Source organism: Nyctereutes procyonoides, unplaced genomic scaffold, assembly GCF_905146905.1.
Source record: "Nyctereutes procyonoides isolate TBG_1078 unplaced genomic scaffold, NYPRO_anot_genome, whole genome shotgun sequence".
Classification (NCBI taxonomy): domain Eukaryota; kingdom Metazoa; phylum Chordata; class Mammalia; order Carnivora; family Canidae; genus Nyctereutes; species Nyctereutes procyonoides.
This window is the reverse complement of record NW_026575049.1, coordinates 23,370,984-23,391,613: the sequence shown is the minus strand read 5'-3', so window position 1 is coordinate 23,391,613 and position 20,630 is coordinate 23,370,984. Positions and strand designations below refer to the sequence as shown.

Here is a 20,630-nt window from a genome sequence, read left to right as displayed (position 1 = left end):
CTTGCACTTCAGGGTTGTGAAGTCCCAGGGCACCTCTGGGTCTCAGCTCCATGACCCCATGCAACACTCACCCCTGGCTTCCACGATATGCTGTGCCCCGCCTGTTCCTGGGGGCTAGGCTGGGATGGCAGACCTCTGCCCTCAAGCCACCTGCTGGAGTAGCCTTCCCGTCTCCATGCCTCTCCACGCCAAGGGCCCTCAGTTCTGTGTCATAGTCCAGCCTCAGCCCCTTGACTCCCGGTGTGACAGCCCACTGGCGTGTCCCCAAGACTCCTCAAGTTTGATATCTCTAAAACTACAGGTCCTCCTTCCCCTGAGCCCTGCTCTCCTGCAGAGCCCTGCCATGAAAGAACCTTCCAGAAACACAGGCATCCCCCTTGACACCTTGCTCCCACCTCCTCCTCACTCATCCCCCCAACAAGTCCTGCTGATGCTACTACTAAGCATCTCTTTTCTCTCCAGACCACCGCCTTCTGTCATCTAGATGACACTTCTCGGTTCTCCTTGCTGTACCCAGAGTGACTTCTTAGAGGTTACAATGCTGTCTGTCGCAGCATCAGAAGCCAGGTGCGGGGAGCTCAGGCTAACAGCGCAGAGAGGAAGGGCATCAGAGGTGTTCCGTGCAGTGGAAGGAAGACCTGAACGGTTGGGCCTAGGGAAAGAGAGCAACTGGGCAGCCCCCAGACCCAGCCCTTGGAGCTCATGGTCCTTCTCCCAAGGGGACTCCACCTCAGCAACTCAGTCTCGAAGCCTCTCTGCTCTGGTTTCGACTGGGCCAGCTTGGGTGACGGGCCCGCTGGCAGCAGCAGTGCTCTTTCCAGACCCGAGGGAAACCACCTGTGCGTGGCCCTCCCCGAGCAGCTCGCAGGGCTCCCCTCATCCTCAACAGCGGTTCAGACACAAGGGTCCTGACGTTTCCCGCTGGCCTGGGTGCTGCCCCGCTCTGCTCAGTCCCCCGCAGGACGCAGCTGCACCTGAGCGCCTCCAACATGGGGTGGCTCAGTGGGAGAGCAGGGGGCGCCACTGGCCGGGGAGCCGGGATCAGCCTGGCTGGGGCCCCCGTGTGCGAACGAGGGTTTGCCCATAAGTCAGCTTTCCTACAGGCTTGTTTTCATTCTCATCTTGAAAGCCCTGATTTTGGTTTAACCAGTCTGGGGTTCAGAAAGCAGTGACTTTCTTGCGACTCCCTACACAGAACCGTGACATGGTGGCAGTGTTATTTCCTGGCCATGGTAGCAGGACCTCACTGAACATATCCTGGGAAATACAGTTTTGTTTTTTTTTTTTTTACAAGATTTTACTTATTTATTCACGAGAGACACACAGAGAGAGGCAGAGACACAGGCAGAGGGAGAAACAGGCTCCCTGCGGGGAGCCCGATGCAGGACTCGATCCCAGGACCCAGGGGTCACGCCCTGGGCTGAAGGCAGATGCTCAGCCACTGACCCACCCAGGGGTCCCTACAGCTGACTCTGAACGATGCGGAGGCTCAGGGTGCAGACAACCCCCCTCCTGCCATGCAGTTGAAAATTCACCTGTAACTTCAGACTCTCCAAAAACTGAACTATTTATAGCCTGTTGTTGACCAGAGAGCTTACCAGTAACAAAAACAAGTTGAATAGCACCTATTCTGTTACGTGTCTTATATACAGTATTCTTGGGGTGCCTGGGAGGCTCAGTCGGTGAAGCGTTTGCCTTTGGCTCAGGTCATAATCCCAGGGTCCTGGGATGGAGTCCCATGTGGGGTGCCCTGCTTAGCGGGGAGTCTGCTTCTCCCTCTGCCTGCCCCTCCCCTGCTTGTGCTCTTTCCATGAAATAAATAAAATCTTAATATATATATATATATATATATATATATATATATATATACACACACAGAGATATATGTATACTGTATTCTTTCAACAAAGTCAGCTAGAGAGAAGAAAACGTTATCAAGAAAACCACAGGAGAAAACGCGTTGATAGCAATGTATAGACCGAAAACCAATCCCCTTGTAATTGGACCCGCCCGGCTCAAGGGTCAGCTGTACTTTCCTTACCTCGATTTCCTAATGTTTTTTTTTTTTTCTTTTTTCCATTTCCTAATGTGGACTTAACTCCACCTTCAAGGCTCAAGCCCCCTGCACACTTCCGCCCCCTGCTGGGCAACTGGGAATTGTTCCAGGCTCTGAAGACCTCCCCCATCCCAGGTGTGCCTGCACCCCAGCCTCCCACCTGCACACCCGCAGCCTGCATTCACGTCCTCAGCTTGTCGCTGCTGGGCTTCCCTCCAGCCTCTTCCCACCTCGACCGTCCTCTGAACCGCCCCCCAGACTCATGTCTCTAAGAACACTGATCTCGTCACTCCTCAAAAACATTCAGTGGCTCCCTAGTACCTATGGAATTGATCCAAATTTTTTTTTGATCCAAATTCTTTAGCTTGGCATCCAATACCCTCCATAATATGGCCCCGAACCATCTTTCTGAAATTACGTCTCACTCTTCCCCTGCCTTTCCACCCACTCCTCAAGGTACAGCTCGAGCTGCTCCTCCTCCAGGAGGCCACCTGGGATCACCACTACTGGGGCATGTGTGGCCCCTGCCGCTTCTCTGGCGCGGAGCCTATGCGGTCTTTTTCATCGCTGCACGTGCCTGGTCTTTAGGAGAAATAGCTTGTGAGCTCCTCGAGGGCAGCCACCAATTCTTCAAACAAAAGCTGTAGCAGAAATGTGAACCACGGGTGATCGGCACTTTCGCAACCATTACCTTCCCTTCCTCCTGACGCTGCGTGAGGTAGGCGGCCACAGGCTATGACCTCTGCCGCGGCCACCGGAGGAAACGGAGCTCAGAGAAGCTGCGTGAGTTCCTCACAGTCACACAGCAACCTAGCAGCGGGGCCGGTGGGGAGGCCCGGCTCTCCTGCTGCCGTCCTTGTTCCATTGACCCTCGCGGCCTCCCTTGTGCGTTTCCCACGTCCCAAACCTTATCCACGGAGAGTGACACGACAGCCAATATCTATCGATTATAATCCTTAATATCAGCCCCCCGATACTGTCCCGCTGCCATAGTGACCTGGTGTTTCCGGTGCCCCCACGGCAGGCAGCACCCTGTGCTGGAAAGAGCTGCCGGGAGGTCCACGTGCCAGGTCCCAGGGGAGCCTCTGGCCTCCAAGAGCTGTGTGACCTTGGGAAGCCCCCCTGCCCCCCAGGGAGGGACTGGGCCGCACCCCGCGGCTCTTAGATTACAGGCTGGGATATTTTTTATTATTATTTTTTGGAACAGGCCCTTAAGACTTTGCGAGAAAACAATCCGTAAGCTAAGTGGCTACTCGGCTGCCGTCCCCACAGAGAGCGGGGCGTGGAGCCCCCGCGCACAGCAGCCCCTGGCTCGGCCCTCCCTCCCTGCAGGGCACAGCGCCCCTGCAGCACCCGAGAGGAGGGGAAAATGTGTTTAGCTCCCTAAACACATTTAGGGAAACAGGGCCTCCGCCGACCTCGGGAGAGAAGTCGGGCTCCATGGTTCGCCACCTCGAGACTAACGAAACCTACCGTGTGAGACGGTTCCACGTTCTCTGTGTTCTCTGTTCTCCCCACCAGGCCTGGAGGGGCGGCCACCACGGCAGCGGCAGCAGGGCACACAGCAGGAGGGTTACAGAGGACTCATGGGGTGTTGGGCGAGGGCTGGGGGCCGTGGGGTGGGGGGGCCTGAGGAGGCGGGGCTCTGCTCCGGACTGGACGCCGTCGGGAAGGGGGCTTCTCGATAACCCATAACCCTGGTCTGGGGCCGCCTGGCTGGCTCAGTCGGTACAGCGTGTGACTCCTGATCTTGGGGCCGCGAGTTCGGGTCCCACGCTGGGCACAGAACTTCCTTAAAACAAACAAATCAATAACCCCTAGTCCACAGGGCCTGGAGCCAGCTGGGGCTGGGGAAGCAGAGCCTGCAGCCGGGCCCGGGAGCGCGGGGAAGGTCTGGTCAATGTTCGTGCTGTCATCGTGTTCAGTGATGACCGGGCCTCTTCTCTTTGCCTTGATTATCGTCAGAGGGGCCTTGTCCAATGTTGATATTCTGTGCCGTTGCTCACGTTCCGCATGAGAACACTGGGCTGTGACGACAAGCCCACCCCTGGCTGCCAGGGCTACTTTCTGACCCTCGGGGATGACGTCAGGGGACAGAAGGCCTCCGGTCCCTCCAGCTGGAACAGCTCTTGCTGCCCCCTTCCTCACCCCTGGCTGGCTGGGGACCGCCAGCAGGGCCTGAGGCGTGGGACAGAACGTGAATGAGGCAGCCACGGGCCTCTACCCTGTGCGGGGGTGGCCGGGCGCACTCCTGGAACTCCGTGCCAGGCCAGCTCACTGTTCCAGCCAGAGCAGGAGTGAGGCCGGGTGTGAGCTGCGGCAGTGGCGACAATGGGAGACACCCCAGCAGGAGAGAGCCCTCACGATCCCTCTTCTCAGGAGGCATCTGGGTACCTGCACCTCAAGTTTCAGGTGTGCTCCTGGGAAAAGCAGCTCTAGGGGGAGGGGAGGGGAGGAGAGGAGAGGGGCTGGAGGCAGTGGGGGATGGGGGAATGAGCTGGGGCAGAGGTGACAGTGGGGACCAAAGGCAGGACAGAAAAATCACGAAGACTCAGTTCCCGTCTGGAATTTAAAGGTGAGGGAGGGGGAAGCATTGAGAATGGGCCTGAGTCAGACACCAGAGCACAAAAGCACTGGTGATCAGTGGACTAGTCCCAGCTGCAGGCGGCATGGTGCCGTTATTGTCACTTAGGCAGGAAGTCCCCCCACCCCCCACAGTATCAGCAATCATAGTCACACACAGTGATCACACTACCAAAACCCCCCCAGAACACTCTTTCTCCGAAGCGTCTAACTTGGTGGGATGCTCAGGTGAGAGCTAACCAGAGAACGGGGCGCTCACAGCTGGGCTGGGCCACCAGGTGGGGAGGCGGGAGCCTAGGACAGCGGGGGAGTGAGGCATAACCCTTCTCCAAGGACACACTCCAGAAGACACCCGTGCTGAGAGTCTTCATCATCATCATCATCGTAAGGCTAGGCAGGCTGCGGGCTGAGGCAGCAAACCTGAGAGAGAACAGGGTGTGTCACCTGTCCCCAGGTGGGCCAGCTCCCTGGAGCTCTCTCCTCCCTTACCCCCTGTATTGGTTTTCTAGGGCTGCTGTAACAAATTACCACACATCTGGTGGCCTGAAACAGCAGAAATTTATTCTCTCCCAGTTTTGGAGGCCAGGGTCCGAGATCACAGTGTTTTCAGGGTAGGTTCCTCCTGAGGGAGGATTCTGGGGGAGAGTGTTCTTTCCTCTCTTCCAGCTTCTGGTGGCTGCCAGCTTGCTTGGCACTCTGTAGCGAGTGGCTGCGTCACCCCTTGCCTCTGTCTTCATCTTCACATGGCCTGTGTGTCTGTGTGTCTCTCCTCTGATAAGGACGCCAGTCATTAGATTTAGGGTCCACCCTAACCCAAGATGGTTTCATCTTGAGATCCTTAATTACTTACACCTACAAAGACCTGTCTTCAAATAAGGTCCCCTTCTGAGCTTCCAGGTTGACACGAATTTTGGAGGCACACTAACCAAACCCTTGCACCCGCCAAGAAGTCTCACCACTGATGTTACTCGAGGGTGAGGTCCTAAAGATGAAGTAGACCCAGAGACCAGGTCTGAAGCCCTAAGTAGCACTAGGGGCTACTCAGTGGGTGTCAGGTGCTCCAAGGAAGCTGCTGCTGCCACCCACAGGGCTACCATCTTGGTCAAGCCTCCAGTATCCCAGGATAGATGGCCACAAGGACCAAGGCCAGCAAGGTCCCACTGGCCCCTGCCACCAGAGTTCTATGGGGATGCCTGGTGTCCCTAAGAAGCTGCTGCCAGGGGTGGTCAGTGAGGCCCGCTACACGGCCACCAGGGCTACATGGTCACCTGGGCCATCTGCCCAGCCACCTTTGAAGCCCCTTCCAAGCTACAGCTTCCTCACCCCAGAATCCTGGAAGGAGACTTTGCTCAGGTCTCTGAAGATCCACCTGAGGACTCAGAAAGAGAATGTGGGCTCTAAAAGGAGCTATTGGGCAGCATTTTTATATGAGAAAAATCAAGGGAGCTAAATTTGAAAAAGGAAAAAAAAAAAAAGGACAAAAGGAAGTGGCAGGCAGGGGAAGCCTGTGGCTCCCTACAGGGGACATCTCAGACCCCCAGGCCCTGTTTCTGCTCAAGGAGCACCAGCCATGAGGGGAGTGAGCATGAGACGAACCGCTCTGAAAGCTGCCAGGCACAAAAATATGGAAATGCTATTTTTAACTTAAAAGCTTATGAGATACAATATAGTTCAGTTGGGGTAAGTCAGAAGACATAATAATACATCATCTCCCCAAATGAGAAACAGGAAACAAAACTGGATGATGCTCCTGTGGCCTCATAATGGAACCTGAAATACCCAGAGAGCACTCTGCTTAGGCACAGCACCTGTTAAATAACACAGTGGACACCCTGTGGGTGCCTGGTCGCTGAGCGGTCCCAGGTACTGAGCCCAACCAGGTGCTGGGCCCAAAGACAAGCTGGCCAGGGTCCCCACAGCAGACCCTCAGCTGCCTCCCTGGCCCAGGGGAGGCTGACAGGCTGAGGATGGGGAGACCAAGGGCCAGGTGGCCAGGTGGCTTGGAGGAAGCACCACGGCCAGCAGCAGAGCTGGAAACGGTCAGAGGGAAGAGAGATGGCCAGGCAGGGAAAAGTCAGGTGAATCTAGGGCTGGTGGACAAAGTGTGTACGGAGGGCCTCCCGAATCTTCCCAAGGACAATAGGCTTTTTGTCCTTTGGGGAGGGAGCTGAAGAACCACCACACGTTGGGGAGAAATGGCCCCAAGTTAAAAAAAATCCTGCTGGCCTGAGGTTGGAGCCTGACTGGGTGGGAGGGGGCTCATCAGGAGTCCAGGGGGGGAGGCCCAGGGGAAGAAGGAGGCTCAGTGAGGAGGCTGTCACCAGGCTTTGGGGCTGTGGAGTGGGGGAAGGGGGACACTTAGGAGACACCTTGGTTCCCAGCTTGAGCAGCCACCAAGGAATACAGGGGAACAGCCCACCTGGCAAGCAGGCAAATGACGAATTTGCTCTGGGAAAAAATTTGCTCTGGAGCCCTGGGCCCAGTGACGAACAGCGTTTATAATCCACGAATTTCCATGGCCTGCTTCGGCCATCGCACTCTTCCCACTCATGTGTGTTCTGGAAGCGTTCAGAGGAAACATCTGCCCCAGAACATGACATCACTAATGTAACAGTCAATATTTGACAGAAATCTATTTAGCAGACGCTCGCTCTCACCTAGCAACCCGCTCATCGGCAAACGGAACACCCTACTCCTGACAATGGAGTTGCCCTTCGTGCTCTGACTGAGGTCAACAAGGAATTCCCAGCTGGGGACTCCACCCTTCTCCCAGAGACACTGAGACACTGAGAACCAAACTAAAGCAACAGGACTGAGACGCTGGGATGTAGGAAGCAGTGGGTGGAAAAGCTGTGTGCAGAAGCCAGGGGTGGAGGCCATCGGCCACGTGGGTTCCGCCCTCCTGGGTAAGACGACACAAGCGAGCCCTGGCGCCAGCGGGGCAGGCCGGACCCGGTGGCACTGGCTCTTTCTGAGGCAGATATAATGAATCCAAAGATCCACTGGACAGGCCTTGAGACACACAAATAAATGGCAAAGCCAGGCCTCCAGCCCAGGTCTGACTCAAACTCAGGGCCACACCCGCCATCAACACTGGACCTAAAATCAAGGGCTGCACAGATCAGGTCATTAGGATGGAGCGATCTAGGGACACCTGGGGGGCTCAGCGGTTGAGCACCTGCCTTCGGCCCAGGGTGTGATCCCGGAGTCCCGGGATCGAGTCCCACATCGTGCTCCTCGCATGGAGCCTGCTTTTCCCCTCTGCCTCTCATGAACAAATAACATCTTCAAAAAAAAAAAAAAAAAAAAAAGACAGTGACTGAAGCATCAGTGAACAGTAGCGTCAAGTATGACCATCAGGAAAAAGCTATTACTAAAAGTAGCCCGCCTCTCAGGGGTTGTGGTTGCTCAGTCACTCTACCCAACTGACTCAGGGCTTCCCGATATTCCTGTAGGTCATTCAGTGTCCAGGGTGGCTGCACGTCAACACCCCCCCCACCCCAGGAGCTGGGCCCGGCTGCCGGCTGCCAACAACGCTTACCTCTGGTCTGCAGCAAACCCAGATGCTGACGTCAGATGAGCCACATGGCGGGAACTGTCTGGGCTCATCTGACAGACCCAGCTACAAAAGCGACGTCACGGAACAGAGGCTGGTCTCTTTTGGCAGCACCGACACAGAGGCCTCTGTAAAGACCAGTTCCCGACAAACATTTCCAGTTGCCGGTCTTCCTCAGAGTCGTTGTCCAGGGAAAGGGGACGGCGCCACAACGGCTGTCAGGTGAGATACCTCGTTTTCCCACAGCAGCGTGACTCTGTAAGATCTTCAGGTTTCGTTTTTAAGTCGGTGCAATCGTGTTTTAAAAGGTGAACACCTCGTAATAACCTACGTCACACGCTGAGGCTGTTATTCTCTGCGGAAAGAGCTAGTTTCGTACATTTGTGAACCAGTTCTTCCGGCCCTGATGAAACAGAAATGTGACGCTGTGATTTAGAATAAGAAATATAGATTGGGTCTTTGTCCCCGTTCCTGTCACGCAGTTCCTAAAACCCCTGTAAGTTCCGTTCCAAGAGGGCCACCCTCTCGGGTCCCCTCTCTTTGGGAGCTTTGTACTATCGCTCAATAAACTTTGCTGCCCACTAAACAGAAAAACAATTTTGCTTTCCAAGAGCTATAGGGACAGCTTTTCATTATAATGTTTAGTTTTGTTCCCAGTTCCTGAAATAGCTCCAGGTAGTAAAGGAGAAGGGGGCATCTTCCATGATTCCTAACAAGCTGCTTGCCACCAAGCCAGGTTGTGCTAAGGGCTGACCAGTGGCTGCAGCTCCCAGGTAGCAGCTTTCCCTTGTAAGACACTCCCTTAACCTTCCAAAGAAGTGCCTTTATTTAGTTACAGGGCTTAGGAAAGGAAAAAAAAAAAAAAAAAGCTCTAGAAAAAGGAAATTCCAAAATAGGCCCAGGTGCAGTGAGTATCTGGCAGGGTCTGGGTCGCAGTCTCTTGCGCTTACTGGTGGTCACTTCCAGGTTGTGAGGACAGTTCTCCCCGAGTCTCTTGATCGGCCCCCTTTGGGCCCCAGCGACTGGCCCTGACGACTTCTCAGCTCTCGGTCGGCCCCGTCACCTTGCGCCAGCTCCTCATCGTAGCTGGAAACAGAGGAACATCTTCAGGACTTGGCAGTGGCAGGGGCAGGGGCAGCCCGAGCTGCAGTGTGCAAATCCCACGTCGCCCAGGGAAGCGGCCCGGCCCCCACCCTGCATGCCCCCAGCCTGCCAGCCCACCAAACACTGCCTGAGCCCACAGAGCTGACGGGTACAGTCTTGTTAAAGTATTTTCATGAACCGTCCCTGGTTCACACAGTTGGTTGACATTTTATAAAGGCTACCAGATGGAAGTGGGCAGTGACCCCAAAGGAAACATGAATGAGACACCAGGGTGGTGCGGAAATAAACTGACGTCTGGAAATACTTTTACACACAGCATCTGTGGGTGGGTAGGACTGACCCCGTTTCAGATAGGGAACAGGGTGTAAATGACCCACCCGGGAGGGGAGGGCCAGGACAGGGAGAGCAGTTCATCCACAAGAAAGGCCAGATCTAGCCCCCACCAGCTAACGACCACGCTGCCCCTCCCCACTAAGTTACGCCCCTGGCCTGTGGAGTGTTAAGGCACGACCTGCGTAGGAAACAGCCTGGGCTCTTGCCTCAGAAAGAATGGAGCGGGAGGCCGGGGTGCCCCTGCCCGATTATGGCACCTGGGTAGTCCCCGGCCTCTCTTGCTACGGTGAGCCCCCTCTTATGGGGCCGATGAGGGTGCAGAAGTATCACTACCCACCTGTAGGCCCTGGCAGGTGCAGGCTTTGGCGAATGGGGTCCCCTGTCCCCACGGTGACTTCACATCAACCTCCTGACTGATCCACACTTCCTATCTGAGACTTGGAGAGGTTTACTCGGTGTCCTGAGGTCACACGGCCCAGATGGGGCAGACGTGGGGTCAAGTAAAACTCAAAACTTCAGATTCCTAATTTGGAACTTTTCACCCTGTGGATCAGGAGTGTGAAAAGCCTTTCTGTTCACTATGAAACGTCATTCCGAGGTGTCATTTGGTGGCCACGCCTTGAATATCATCGAAGAGCACATTCGTGTCAAATGCAAAAGGTACTAAGATGCTCAGTTATGTTGCATTGGCTGAGTTTTGCTGACTTCTAGAAAAGGGTCTATTTCCGTCAGACATTTATTCCCAGAATTAGAATCTGCAGGGTGAGTGTGGTGTGGGATAGAAGCTTTGGAAGGTGACGACAGATTTTCTGCACTGTACTTCTGGTGGCAAACACAGGGCCAAAAGGGAAGGGCAAGGAGGCAGGAGGCCAGCTTGTTGACCATTATATACACGGCAGGCACTACGGGGTTTCCCTCTGCCAGGTGGGGATCAGGGCAACAATGGAGGGCCCTCCTCCCGCCACCTCCCCAAGGAGAGATGACACTGGAGGGTCTGCCTGTGGGGGCCCCTCCCCACGCCAAGGACTGCTAGAGCCCCTGGGCTCCCCATTCACATGTTAGCAACTCCCCGTTAGCACTGTGCTGCTGGTTCTGCGTCTCCATAGCTGACCTGAGGACTGCAGTGACCCCATTTGTCTGGTTTACAGTTGCCCAGGCACCGCACTCCTGGGTGGGGGTGCAGTAAGGATCTCCTGATTGATGGGGGGTGGATGGGGGGAAGGATCACAAAGGGTTACCAGTCTCATTGTGGGTTTGGCAAGCAGCTGGCATCTGGGACGGGCTGTTCCCAGGGGCGGAGTGGCCCCCGAATGAGCTAATGTGGAGGAGAATCAGGCAGGACGGCCTTCTAGGCCCCTTCCCATTCTAGCAGGCTTTCCTCCTGGCTTTCTGACAAGCAGATTGCACTCATTGGCAGGGCTCAAATAGTAGCATTTTGTTTTGTTTTTTAAGATTTATTTACTTATTTATGCAGAGAGAGTGTGAGGGAGGAGGGGCAAAGGGAGAGAGAGAATCTCAAGCAGACTCTGTGCTAAGTAGGGAACCTGATGAGGCTCCATCTCACGTTCATGACCCTGAGATCACGACCCAAGCCGAAACCGAGAATTGGACACTTAACTGCCTGAGCCACCTGGGCGCCCTGGACGAGCGTCTCAAAGGCTCAACCATACCCAGCACGCTCGCTCTTTCTTTTTCTTTCTTTTTCTTTCTTTCTCTTTCTTTCTTTCTTTCTTTCTTTCTTTCTTTCTTTCTTTCTTTCTTTCTTTCTTTCTTTTTTTCTTCCTTCCTTCCTTCCTTCCTTCCTTCCTTCCTTCCTTCCTTCCTTCCTTTCCTTCCTTCCTTTCCTTCCTTCCTTCATTTATTTATTTATTCCCAGCACCTTTAGACCATTCATTCATTCATTCATTCATTCATTTATTTATTCCCAGCACCTTTAGACCAGGGGCCTGGAGGCTGCAGGCGCAGAGGGCCGGGATTCATGGCTTGGTGGCCAGGACAGCCATCAGGGCAACAGGAGCGCCTGTTTCTGGGGGCCAGCACCAGCGGTGTGACCTTGGGCCATTAAGTGGCAGCCTGGCCTCCTCCTCTTGCTGCTGGCACCCTCTGGAGACTGCTGTGAGCTCTCCATGGAAGGCAGAGCACCCAACATGGTGGAGTCAGGGCCCTCCCTCCCCACGCAGCACAGCCACCGCTGCAAGAGGCTGTGGCTGTGAGCCAAAAGCGGGATTCCCGACGATGAGGTCATCTGAAGCCCTGGGAGGAGTCCTGAGTGGAAACGCCTGGAACTATCAGCTCTGACTGGAGCCTTCTTTACTCACAGGAGTGAGGACAGGGTAGCTGAGTGGGTGGGGGGAGACCTTTTTGTCTCGTCAACAGCAGTGAGGCTCTGACCTTTGCGTCTTATACTGAAAATAGGGTGTCTGTGGCCTCCCTTGAGGCCCCCACGGGCTCCTGACAGCCCCGCCTGCCCACCACCCTGGCTGGTTGGAGGGAGATCCACCAAGGACCTCAGACTCCTGGCAGGAGGCAAGATTCCTCCACACACCCCGTCCCTGTCGCAGAGGCTGTCAGGGCTCAGCCACCATCTCCTTCACGTCACCCCGCACCTCCCACGTTGCCCCCCAGAGGCTCTGGACACGCCCCAGTCTGACCACCCCTTCTCTTCCTCAGCGCACTCAGAACTCATGTGTCACCAGCAAGCCCGAGTCCTTCCTCCACCTCATCCTAGAACGTCCCCTGCACCTTCCTGCGCTAAAACCTGGCTCTCCCCAAGACGCTGCTTCCCTGCAGCCCCTCAAATGCAGGTGCTTTCTTTCCCACCCATCATGCCCCTGGGCCTGGAGGGAGCCCCCCCTCTTCAAAACCTCCTTCCACCACCCTTCCCATTCGTGCAGTTACCTGTAACCCCAATTCCTTACGATTCAGGCTCCTGGCTCACAGCTGTAGGCAACTGCGGTGACCAAACAGGAGACCCCAATTCCCTGACCCTGTGCCCCCCAATGTCCCGTCCTCTGCCCCCGTTCAGGTACATTCCAACACACCCCTCCACCAACCTTGTCATGTCCAGTAACCGCAACCCCTGCAAAACCCGGATGGTAGACACTCCTTCTGACCCCTGCCTCTTCTTTCCCAGGTGACTTCCCTGGTGCCCCGGCCCCAACAACCCACAACCACTGGGTCTCCCAGCACCTCACCCTCTCACCCTCCTCCTTACCTGACAGGTCCCCAGCGCTGATCACTTCCAACCATCTGCTGACCCCGCACTCAGCCCAGGCAGCTGACCGTGGCTGGAGACAACAACTAACCACGCCGAGCACACCTGAAGCTCACCACTGCTGCCCCCGGAGGCCCCACTTCCCTCTGACTTAGCCTTCCACCTTCCCCCGTGCTGCACACAGACGTCAACACCATGCAGGGGCAGAGGCGGCGAGGCGGCCAGCGTAGGCTCTAGAGGCTGAGCCCCCATGCCAGCAGCCTACCTGTGTGGGCCTGGGATCCGTGTGCAGTGTTCACTACAAATCTCTTCCTTTGTTTCCTTGAAACGTTAAATGCGCATTTCTACTCTTATAGAAGTACTAACGTGATCCTCACACATGTGCCCCTCCCAGTTCGGGGCACTATTTGCCTCTCTTAGCCAGTTCCCCCTCCATACCTCGCAGCCCACAGGAGTCGCTTCCACGCAGACAAGCTAATGTGCATCCCTCCGCACTCATGTAAGTAGTCCCACATGTAGATGTCTGTCCACGCTGAGGGAGGGCAGAGGCCTCTACTTGCTTTACGTGGGCCTTTCTGCAACGTGCTTTCCTCCTCAGCCTCCCAGGCCCCATGCAGAGCTCCTGGGCCATGTTTTCAATGGCCACCTGCTATTCCAGGGTATGAATGAACAGTACTTTGCTCAACCACTGCCCCCTTGACAGGCTCTCACACTGCTTCCACTTTTTGTCACGGCCAGCAGGCCACTTTACCTCTAAACCTTTGTTCCCACGTGTGTAAGAGGAGTCTCAATGACAATACTGACCTCAGGAGGTCGCTGGGGAAATGAAGCATGATAACACGCAGGAGGCACTCAGCACGGTTTCTGGCGCCATGGTCAGCCCTCGGCTGTCAGGTCTTATCATTAGCATTTCCCGTCTCCCTGACTCTACAAGATAGCTCTCATTAGCCCCCACTCAAGATAGACTAGCAGGCTCTAAGAGTTACAGAGACTTTGTCAACGTCCCACAGCTCCAAGCAGCGGGGCCAGGGTGCGAGCTGGGCCTCTCTGCTCCACGGCGGCCAGGGAGAAGGTAAGGCCCAGAGCTCTCCTGCTTCTACCTCCTGCACCTGGCCCAGTGGCTCACATGGTGCCCAGCAGGTGGCAAACGCTTAATCAATATTGATTAAGCACAAGATCCAAAGACCTAGTTTAATACCTGTTTTTCCACTACAACAGGATCTCTCCCATAATGTCATTAATAAGTGAAACACTCGGCCCAAACAAGACCAGTCCACACACAGGCAGAAACCCCTAGCTGGGCCTTGGCGCCCCTCAGTCTGAAACACACAAGGATGGCTGCCCAGTCTGCACACAGACTTACAGAATTTCGTAATTGCCGAGAACTTCCTTCGGGGGTGACTTGTTCCATTTACAGTCCGGAATCTCGCCATTAGGTACGGCAATATTGAGGGTGTCGTTGATCAGGTTATACTTAAGGATTCGGTCGTTGGCAGTGCTGGAGGTAAGAGATGGGGACGCGTTCACCTACGAGAAGAAAAGGAACCATGTTCTTCACTTGGATCACAGACTCCCGTGGCACGAATACACACGCTGCAGAGGGAAATGCCGGCTACCACACGTTTTAGATCCAGCTGTCATTTCATACTGTTCGTATCTAATATCCTCAGGTGCTTTGTATAGGAAGCGTTTTAGGATCTGCTTCCATTAGCTATTGGATGAAATATAAATAATACTGAAAACAGTTGGGATTATGACCTACAAATCACTCATCACATAAATAAAAATGTTAAGTGAACACAGATCATAAACATAACCGTAGTGTCTACCTGTGTGATGAGCTCTGAACCAAGTATTGTGAGCTGCCCCGCTTGGGATGCCAGGGTGGCTCAGCGGTTGAGCATTTGCCTTCTGCTCAGGGTATGATCCCAGAGTCCCAGGGTCAAGGGACTCCCTGCAGGGAGCCTGCTTCTCCCTCTGCCCATGTCTCTGCCTCTCTCTGTGTGTCTCTCATGAATAAATACATAAAATCTTTTTTTTTTAAGTTTTTACTTATTTATTCATGAGACACAGAGAGAGAGACAGGCAGAGACATACGCAGAGGGAGAAGCAGGCTCCATGCAGGGAGCCCAATGTGGGACTTGATCCCAGGACTCCAGGATCACACCCTGAGCCAAAGGCAGATGCTTAACCACTGAGCAACCCAGGCATCCACATACATAAAATCTTTAAAAAAAGAAGGAAGGAGGAAAGAAGAAAGGGAAGGAAAGGGAAGGGAAGGAAGGGGGAAAGAGGAAAGAGGAAAGGGGAAAGGGGAAAGGAGAAAGGGGAAAGGGGAAAGGAAAGGAAAGGAGGAAAGGAAAGCTGCCCTGCAGAGCTTTGCTAGGACCAGTGAACCAAATAGCATTGTTGAGTTGAAGTAAAAAGTAATGCCCCCCCCCCCTTTAAGTCATCTCTATACCCAACATGGGGCTCAAACTCATGACCTGAAGATCAAGAGTTGGATGTTTTACAGACTGAGCCACCAGGGCATCCCCAGTGGGCCCTTTCTGGTGGAGAGAGTAATACTTCACCAACAAAGCAATATTCTGACAAATGAGGAACCCATCTGGTAGACAGAAAGTTAGTCCCATGAAGCTAAGCAATGTCAAAGATGGGCAGGTTAAAATGCAACTATTCACCGTCTGTGAAGTCCCACTGGCCCTCAGTCATCGCCTATTTATTCCTACTTTATTTATTTTTTTAAAGATTTTATTTATTTGAGACAGAGAGAGAGCAAGCGAGAGAGGCCAAGCATGGGGAGTGGTAGAGGGAGAGGAAGAAATGGGTTCCCTGCTGAGCAAGGAGCCTGATGCGGGGCTTGATCCCAGGACCCCAGGATCATGACCCGAGCCAAAGACAGATGTTTAACCGACTGAGCCACCCAGGTGCCCCATGTTTACTCCTACTTTAGACACAGTTGTGACCTTGGTTAGCCGTTTCCTTGGGCCATGTGAGACTGGAGGCAGCAAGTGGGCAAGGTGTTCAGGTTTCTCCCAAACCCCGTGCTGCTAGCGAGGTATCTAACGTATGCAGTGAAAGAGGCCATGTGATCCCTGGGGGCCCTTGGAATGATATCAGTGTTTCATGATGCTGTAATTATTTTAAATACACTAAAACTACAATCTGTTATTATGCTAAAAGTAATATTTGCAATTAAGATCCTAGCTCATCAAGGAAAACTTGACTTCCATTCAAGTTACTTTCTTTTTCTTTAAAGATTTTAATAATTGAGAGAGAGAGAGAGAGAGAGAGAGAGAGAGAGAGGGAGGGAGGGAGGGAGAAGCAGACACTCCACTTAGCAGGGAGCCCGATGCAGGGCTCGATCCCAGGACCCCGGGATCATGGCCTGAGCCAAAGGCAAACACTTAACTGACTGATCCGCCCAGGCGCCCCTGAGTTTCTCTGTTTAAAATGGAAAAAAAGGGATCCCTGGGTGGCGCAGCGGTTTGGCGCCTGCCTTTGGCCCAGGGCGCGATCCTGGAGACCCGGGATCGAATCCCACGTCAGGCTCCCGGTGCATGGAGCCTGCTTCTCCCTCTGCCTGTGTCTCTGCCCCCCTCTCTCTCTGTATGACTATCGTAAATAAATAAAAAAAAAAAAAAATAAAATAAAATGGAAAAAAACATTCTGTAGCACCAAGGACAGTGCACGAGACTTCTAAAATGGAAAAACAACATAAATATTTTATACATGCATCTGTAGATCTCTGTATACATCTATGTATATCTCTGTGTGCGCTCACACACACACACACACACACGCGCGCATGTATGCACACCCTTTTGGCAGTATAATAAGTAATCTGGAAAACACTGTTCTGGAACAGTTTGCTCTCTGATAACTTGGCTCTCCCAGCAGCTTCCTGTAAGGGCTTCCATTGAATTTCCCTCTCACTACAATTTCCCTTTGGGACTCAGCTTTCCTGGCTCAAAACAGGACTGAGCTAAAGAGCTTGAGCCGTTTGCCTCCGCTGATGCTCAGAGGCACACACAGGGAGACGGACCAACGGGCCAACAGAACGTGTCCAACCCCACGTCCCCTGAGCCCCAAGCTCCTCTCTCTGGCTGCAAAGCAAAGCAGGGCAACCCAACAAGGCAGGCTCAATATCCGGGCCTCAGGCAAGTAGGCCAGTGCCCACTGCTGCTAAGGCCTGGTGTAAGCGTCACCCAGGCCTGTCACCAGAGGAAGGCTGTGAACACTAGGACCGCCCCCACTACATCTCATCTAAGCCTTGAAACAGGCAGATGAATCCACTCCCACACTATGCCTTGCTCAGAAGAAGACAATACTGCTATCCCTGGATAGCGTGCTACCGCTGCCCACAGGCTCCGGGGTCTGGACGCTCCTTTCCTGAACGGGAGCCATGTCCCCATGAGGACAGGGCAGGGCCTCCAGGGCACAGATGTGTCCAGAAGAGGGAAGTGGCTGTGTGGGCTGGGCTCAGAGGGGAGACATTGGGGGCGTGCTCACTGGTCACCCCCAGCAAGCCTGTCGCTCCTGACCAACTGTCCCCATACACCCCCTCTGCCCCAGCCCTGCCACCCGACCCCACGGGCTGCTGCAGCACAGTTACCTCGATCAGCCAGGGCTTCAGCTTGTCGTCGATGATGATATCGTACCCATAGCATTCGAAGCAGTGTTTGTCGTTGTTCATCACCGGCTGCAAGAGAGTAACCGCCAGGGGCTTATATGGCCGGCCTCGGGGAGGGCCCAGCTGACACCACCGCCCACTGTGGAGGCCTGCCTGGCTGTGCTGGGCCTCCCTGCCTGGGCTCAGACACAGAAACGTCCCTTAGCCTCCGAGGGGACCCCATGAGGCAATCAATCCCCAGTGTCTCCGGGCCTTCCTCATTAGAGACCTGATCACAGCAATAGCGTCTCTGTCCACATGGGGCTGTCCTTGGAGTGGACAAAAGTCCCACTCCACACCCTGCACAGAGTTAAGGCCTGTGCAGCTGTGTCACAGACACTGTCCGCCAGGCTGCTGGGCCCTTCTCGGGGATGGGGGCTGCTAGGTCATGAACCTCTGTTCTGTGACAAGAGTTGATCCACTTATTAACATTTCTGGATTTTCTTTTTAATTTTCAATTCCACTTCATAAACTATTCTCTAGGGGCATTAAAAAAACCCTGCTAGCCAGGGTTTCACTTACAATGCAGATTCCCAGGCCCTGCCCAGGCTACCTCGTTCAAAACCTATGAGAAGGCCCCAGCAAGCAGCCCTGTCCCACGTGCCCTTGGGACCCATGTGCACCCCACAGTGGGAGAAGCACACACACGAGAGTGAGGCCTTCTTATACACTAGTGGGTGTGTGCACGCTACTTCAAACATGGATTTAGAACCAAAACTCCAGGGCAGCCCAGGTGGCTCAGCGGTTTAGCGCTGCCTTCAGCCCAGGGCCTGATCCTGGAGACCCAGGATCGAGTTCCACGTCAGTCTCCCTGCATGGAGCCTGCTTCTCCCTCTGCCTGTGTCTCTGCCCCTTTCTCTATCTCTGTGTCTCTCATGAATAAATAAATAAATCTTAAAAAAAAAAAAAATAGAACCCAAACTCCAAACTCCTGTGGGGAGATGGGCCAGTCCAACCTCACGCACTGGAGGGAAACCAGGCTGGGGGTGGGGGTGGGGGGAGGGACTTTTTTCCCAGGGGAGTCAATAGAACGGCACCTCCCCAGAAAGCCTGGGGCCCAAGCCCCGGCCACTGCCCACATCACCATTCCAGCAGCCTCTGCAGGACAGGAAGCTGCTAACTCTCCAACTGCCCCCCGCCCCCGCCGTCTCCCGATTTCAGAGACAGCCTCCAAGGCGCAGAAAGGCTGGGCATACACTCTCCACGGGGCATGCGGCCTACTCCGAGTGCCAGGCCGAGTGCCCTCACGTCCCATGGCCAGTGGGCCAGTCTGCTGGGAGCCCCCTGGCAGGCCCGGGCCCCTGTGCTGGTCCCTGTACTTCCTCACTCCAGGGCTGAGCCTCCATGCTGCTCATGAGTCACGGGGTGATGCGCATCTGGGAGCCTACGGGGGAAGCTCTGAACATAGCAGCCCACATGCTGGTGGCCGGTGTTTATTCCTTTCCTTTCCTTTCCCTCAAAAATAGATGCACACCTGCTTTGGAACAGTAAAACGAAACAAACAAAAGCCACAAACCAGCCAACAAACAGCAGACTTGAGGCAACAAGCAGAGAGGTGGCTTTCTGCAGCCTGTGTGTCCGTGACATCACAGAGGGGGAGGCCTAAACACGGGGAGGCCACCGCGAGGCCATCTCTAACCATCAGCTTACAGCAAAGTATGCCCCCTTGATCCAAGGGCACAGAAGAGCTGCTGGTGACATCAGCAGGACCTGTCTGGGCACCTGGCATGCCCTGGGCAGCACGTAGCCAGAAGTTGGCCCCTCCGCCTCACCACAACTGCCTCGGCCTCTGGCAAACATGTGGATATGAGGAAGGTGAGCCCATGAAGACGAGTATTTTTGGCAAAAGAACAAGCGTCCCCCACTGCTCACTCAGTGGCTCTCTGCTCCCAGGCCCCAGCCCCACCCCTCACCCCGGCACTCACCGCCACAGCCTTCAGCGACTGCACAATAATCCAGTGGATCTCGTCAAACAGCTTGCTGGTCACCTCCTTGCCTCTGGTGCTCTCCAGGTAGAGCCGCAGGTTGCTCACGGTCCACTTGCCTCCGTGGATGTGGTTGTAGTCTTCCTGGTGACGGCAGAGGGCACAGGCCCCCAGGCAATGCACCCTGAGGAATCTAGCACTTGCTCTCTCACCCTAGAACATGTGCGGGGTACCCCTGCCCTGGATCCCCCATAAGGCACATTCGAAAATACTCACCTCTATAGTACACTCAAAATTAGTAATTCATGCCCTGCAGTGGCCCCAAGACCCCCCCCCCCCCACTTTAAGCCCAAGACACTCTTCTGGCAGAGACCCTCTCTGGGGGCTACCCTTGGCTAACAGGAGCAGCCCAGTCCAACGTTATCCCTACCCTGGCAGCCGGCCACCTGCAACAGGCTAATACTGGGGTATCTCAGTCCCTCGTGGCTCCATCCCAGGTGGTTCTACAGACCACCCAGCTCCAGGTACCCTGCCACCACTGCATCCCAGTTCGACTCTCCCTCTGCCCTGTCTGGATGCCCCGCCCATCCCCACGCTCCCCAGCAGACACCCTGCACACTCATCTCTGCCTCCGAGTCTGCTTCCAGAGGGGCCACATGCTGGCACCAGGCATCGTGGTCCAAGAGCACCACACATGTAACTCCTCACTACGTCTCGTCTGCGGTAAGAGCCTCAGGCTCAGAGGGGTTACAGGACGTGCCTGAGCTTCCACCCGGGCTGCGAGGAGCTGGCACCCAAGCCCGGCTTTCTCACCCTCATCCATAGCTCTTTCTATACCTCTGACCCTGAACATTGACTCTCTACCCAATGCTCTCTTTTGAAGCCAAGAAGCTAGAAAATCCTCAAGTACATCAGGACGTTATGAGGCCAGGTTTCGTTTTCTTAAGTATAAAGCTGAGAAGTGAAAATGAAAATCAAACCAGCCTAAGAAAGGACAAATACTGCTGACTCAAACCAGACTTTTTTTTTTTTTCATATTAATAGACTTAACCACAGTTTAATTAACCTCAGTTTGAAAAAGATACCTTTTGAGGTTAGAGACAAATTTACACGTCAGTTTCACTAAAATACCTTACAAGATGAGGGACCCAAGCATGCTCACCTCAGACAGACTCTCAATAACTCAG

General features: G+C 54.4%; 1 protein-coding gene across 9 annotated transcripts in view; it reads right to left on the bottom strand.

Moving 5' to 3' along the window:
* The window catches only part of TTLL1 (TTL family tubulin polyglutamylase complex subunit L1), a 50,532-nt gene that overhangs the window by 8,945 nt on the left and 20,957 nt on the right, over positions 1–20,630 (bottom strand). For 4 of the 9 annotated variants that reach the window (XM_055328293.1, XM_055328292.1, XM_055328295.1 and 1 more), the window contains 5 exons: positions 19,444–19,587; positions 17,462–17,548; positions 14,210–14,373; positions 9,146–9,281; positions 4,563–8,598 (listed from right to left, as the gene is read on the bottom strand). In XM_055328293.1, the coding sequence (XP_055184268.1) occupies positions 9,152–9,281; positions 14,210–14,373; positions 17,462–17,548; positions 19,444–19,587 (525 nt within the window). In that variant the 3' untranslated portion in view covers positions 4,563–8,598; positions 9,146–9,151. The other 5 variants (XR_008664850.1, XR_008664848.1, XR_008664849.1 and 2 more) reach the window with 4 other exon arrangements.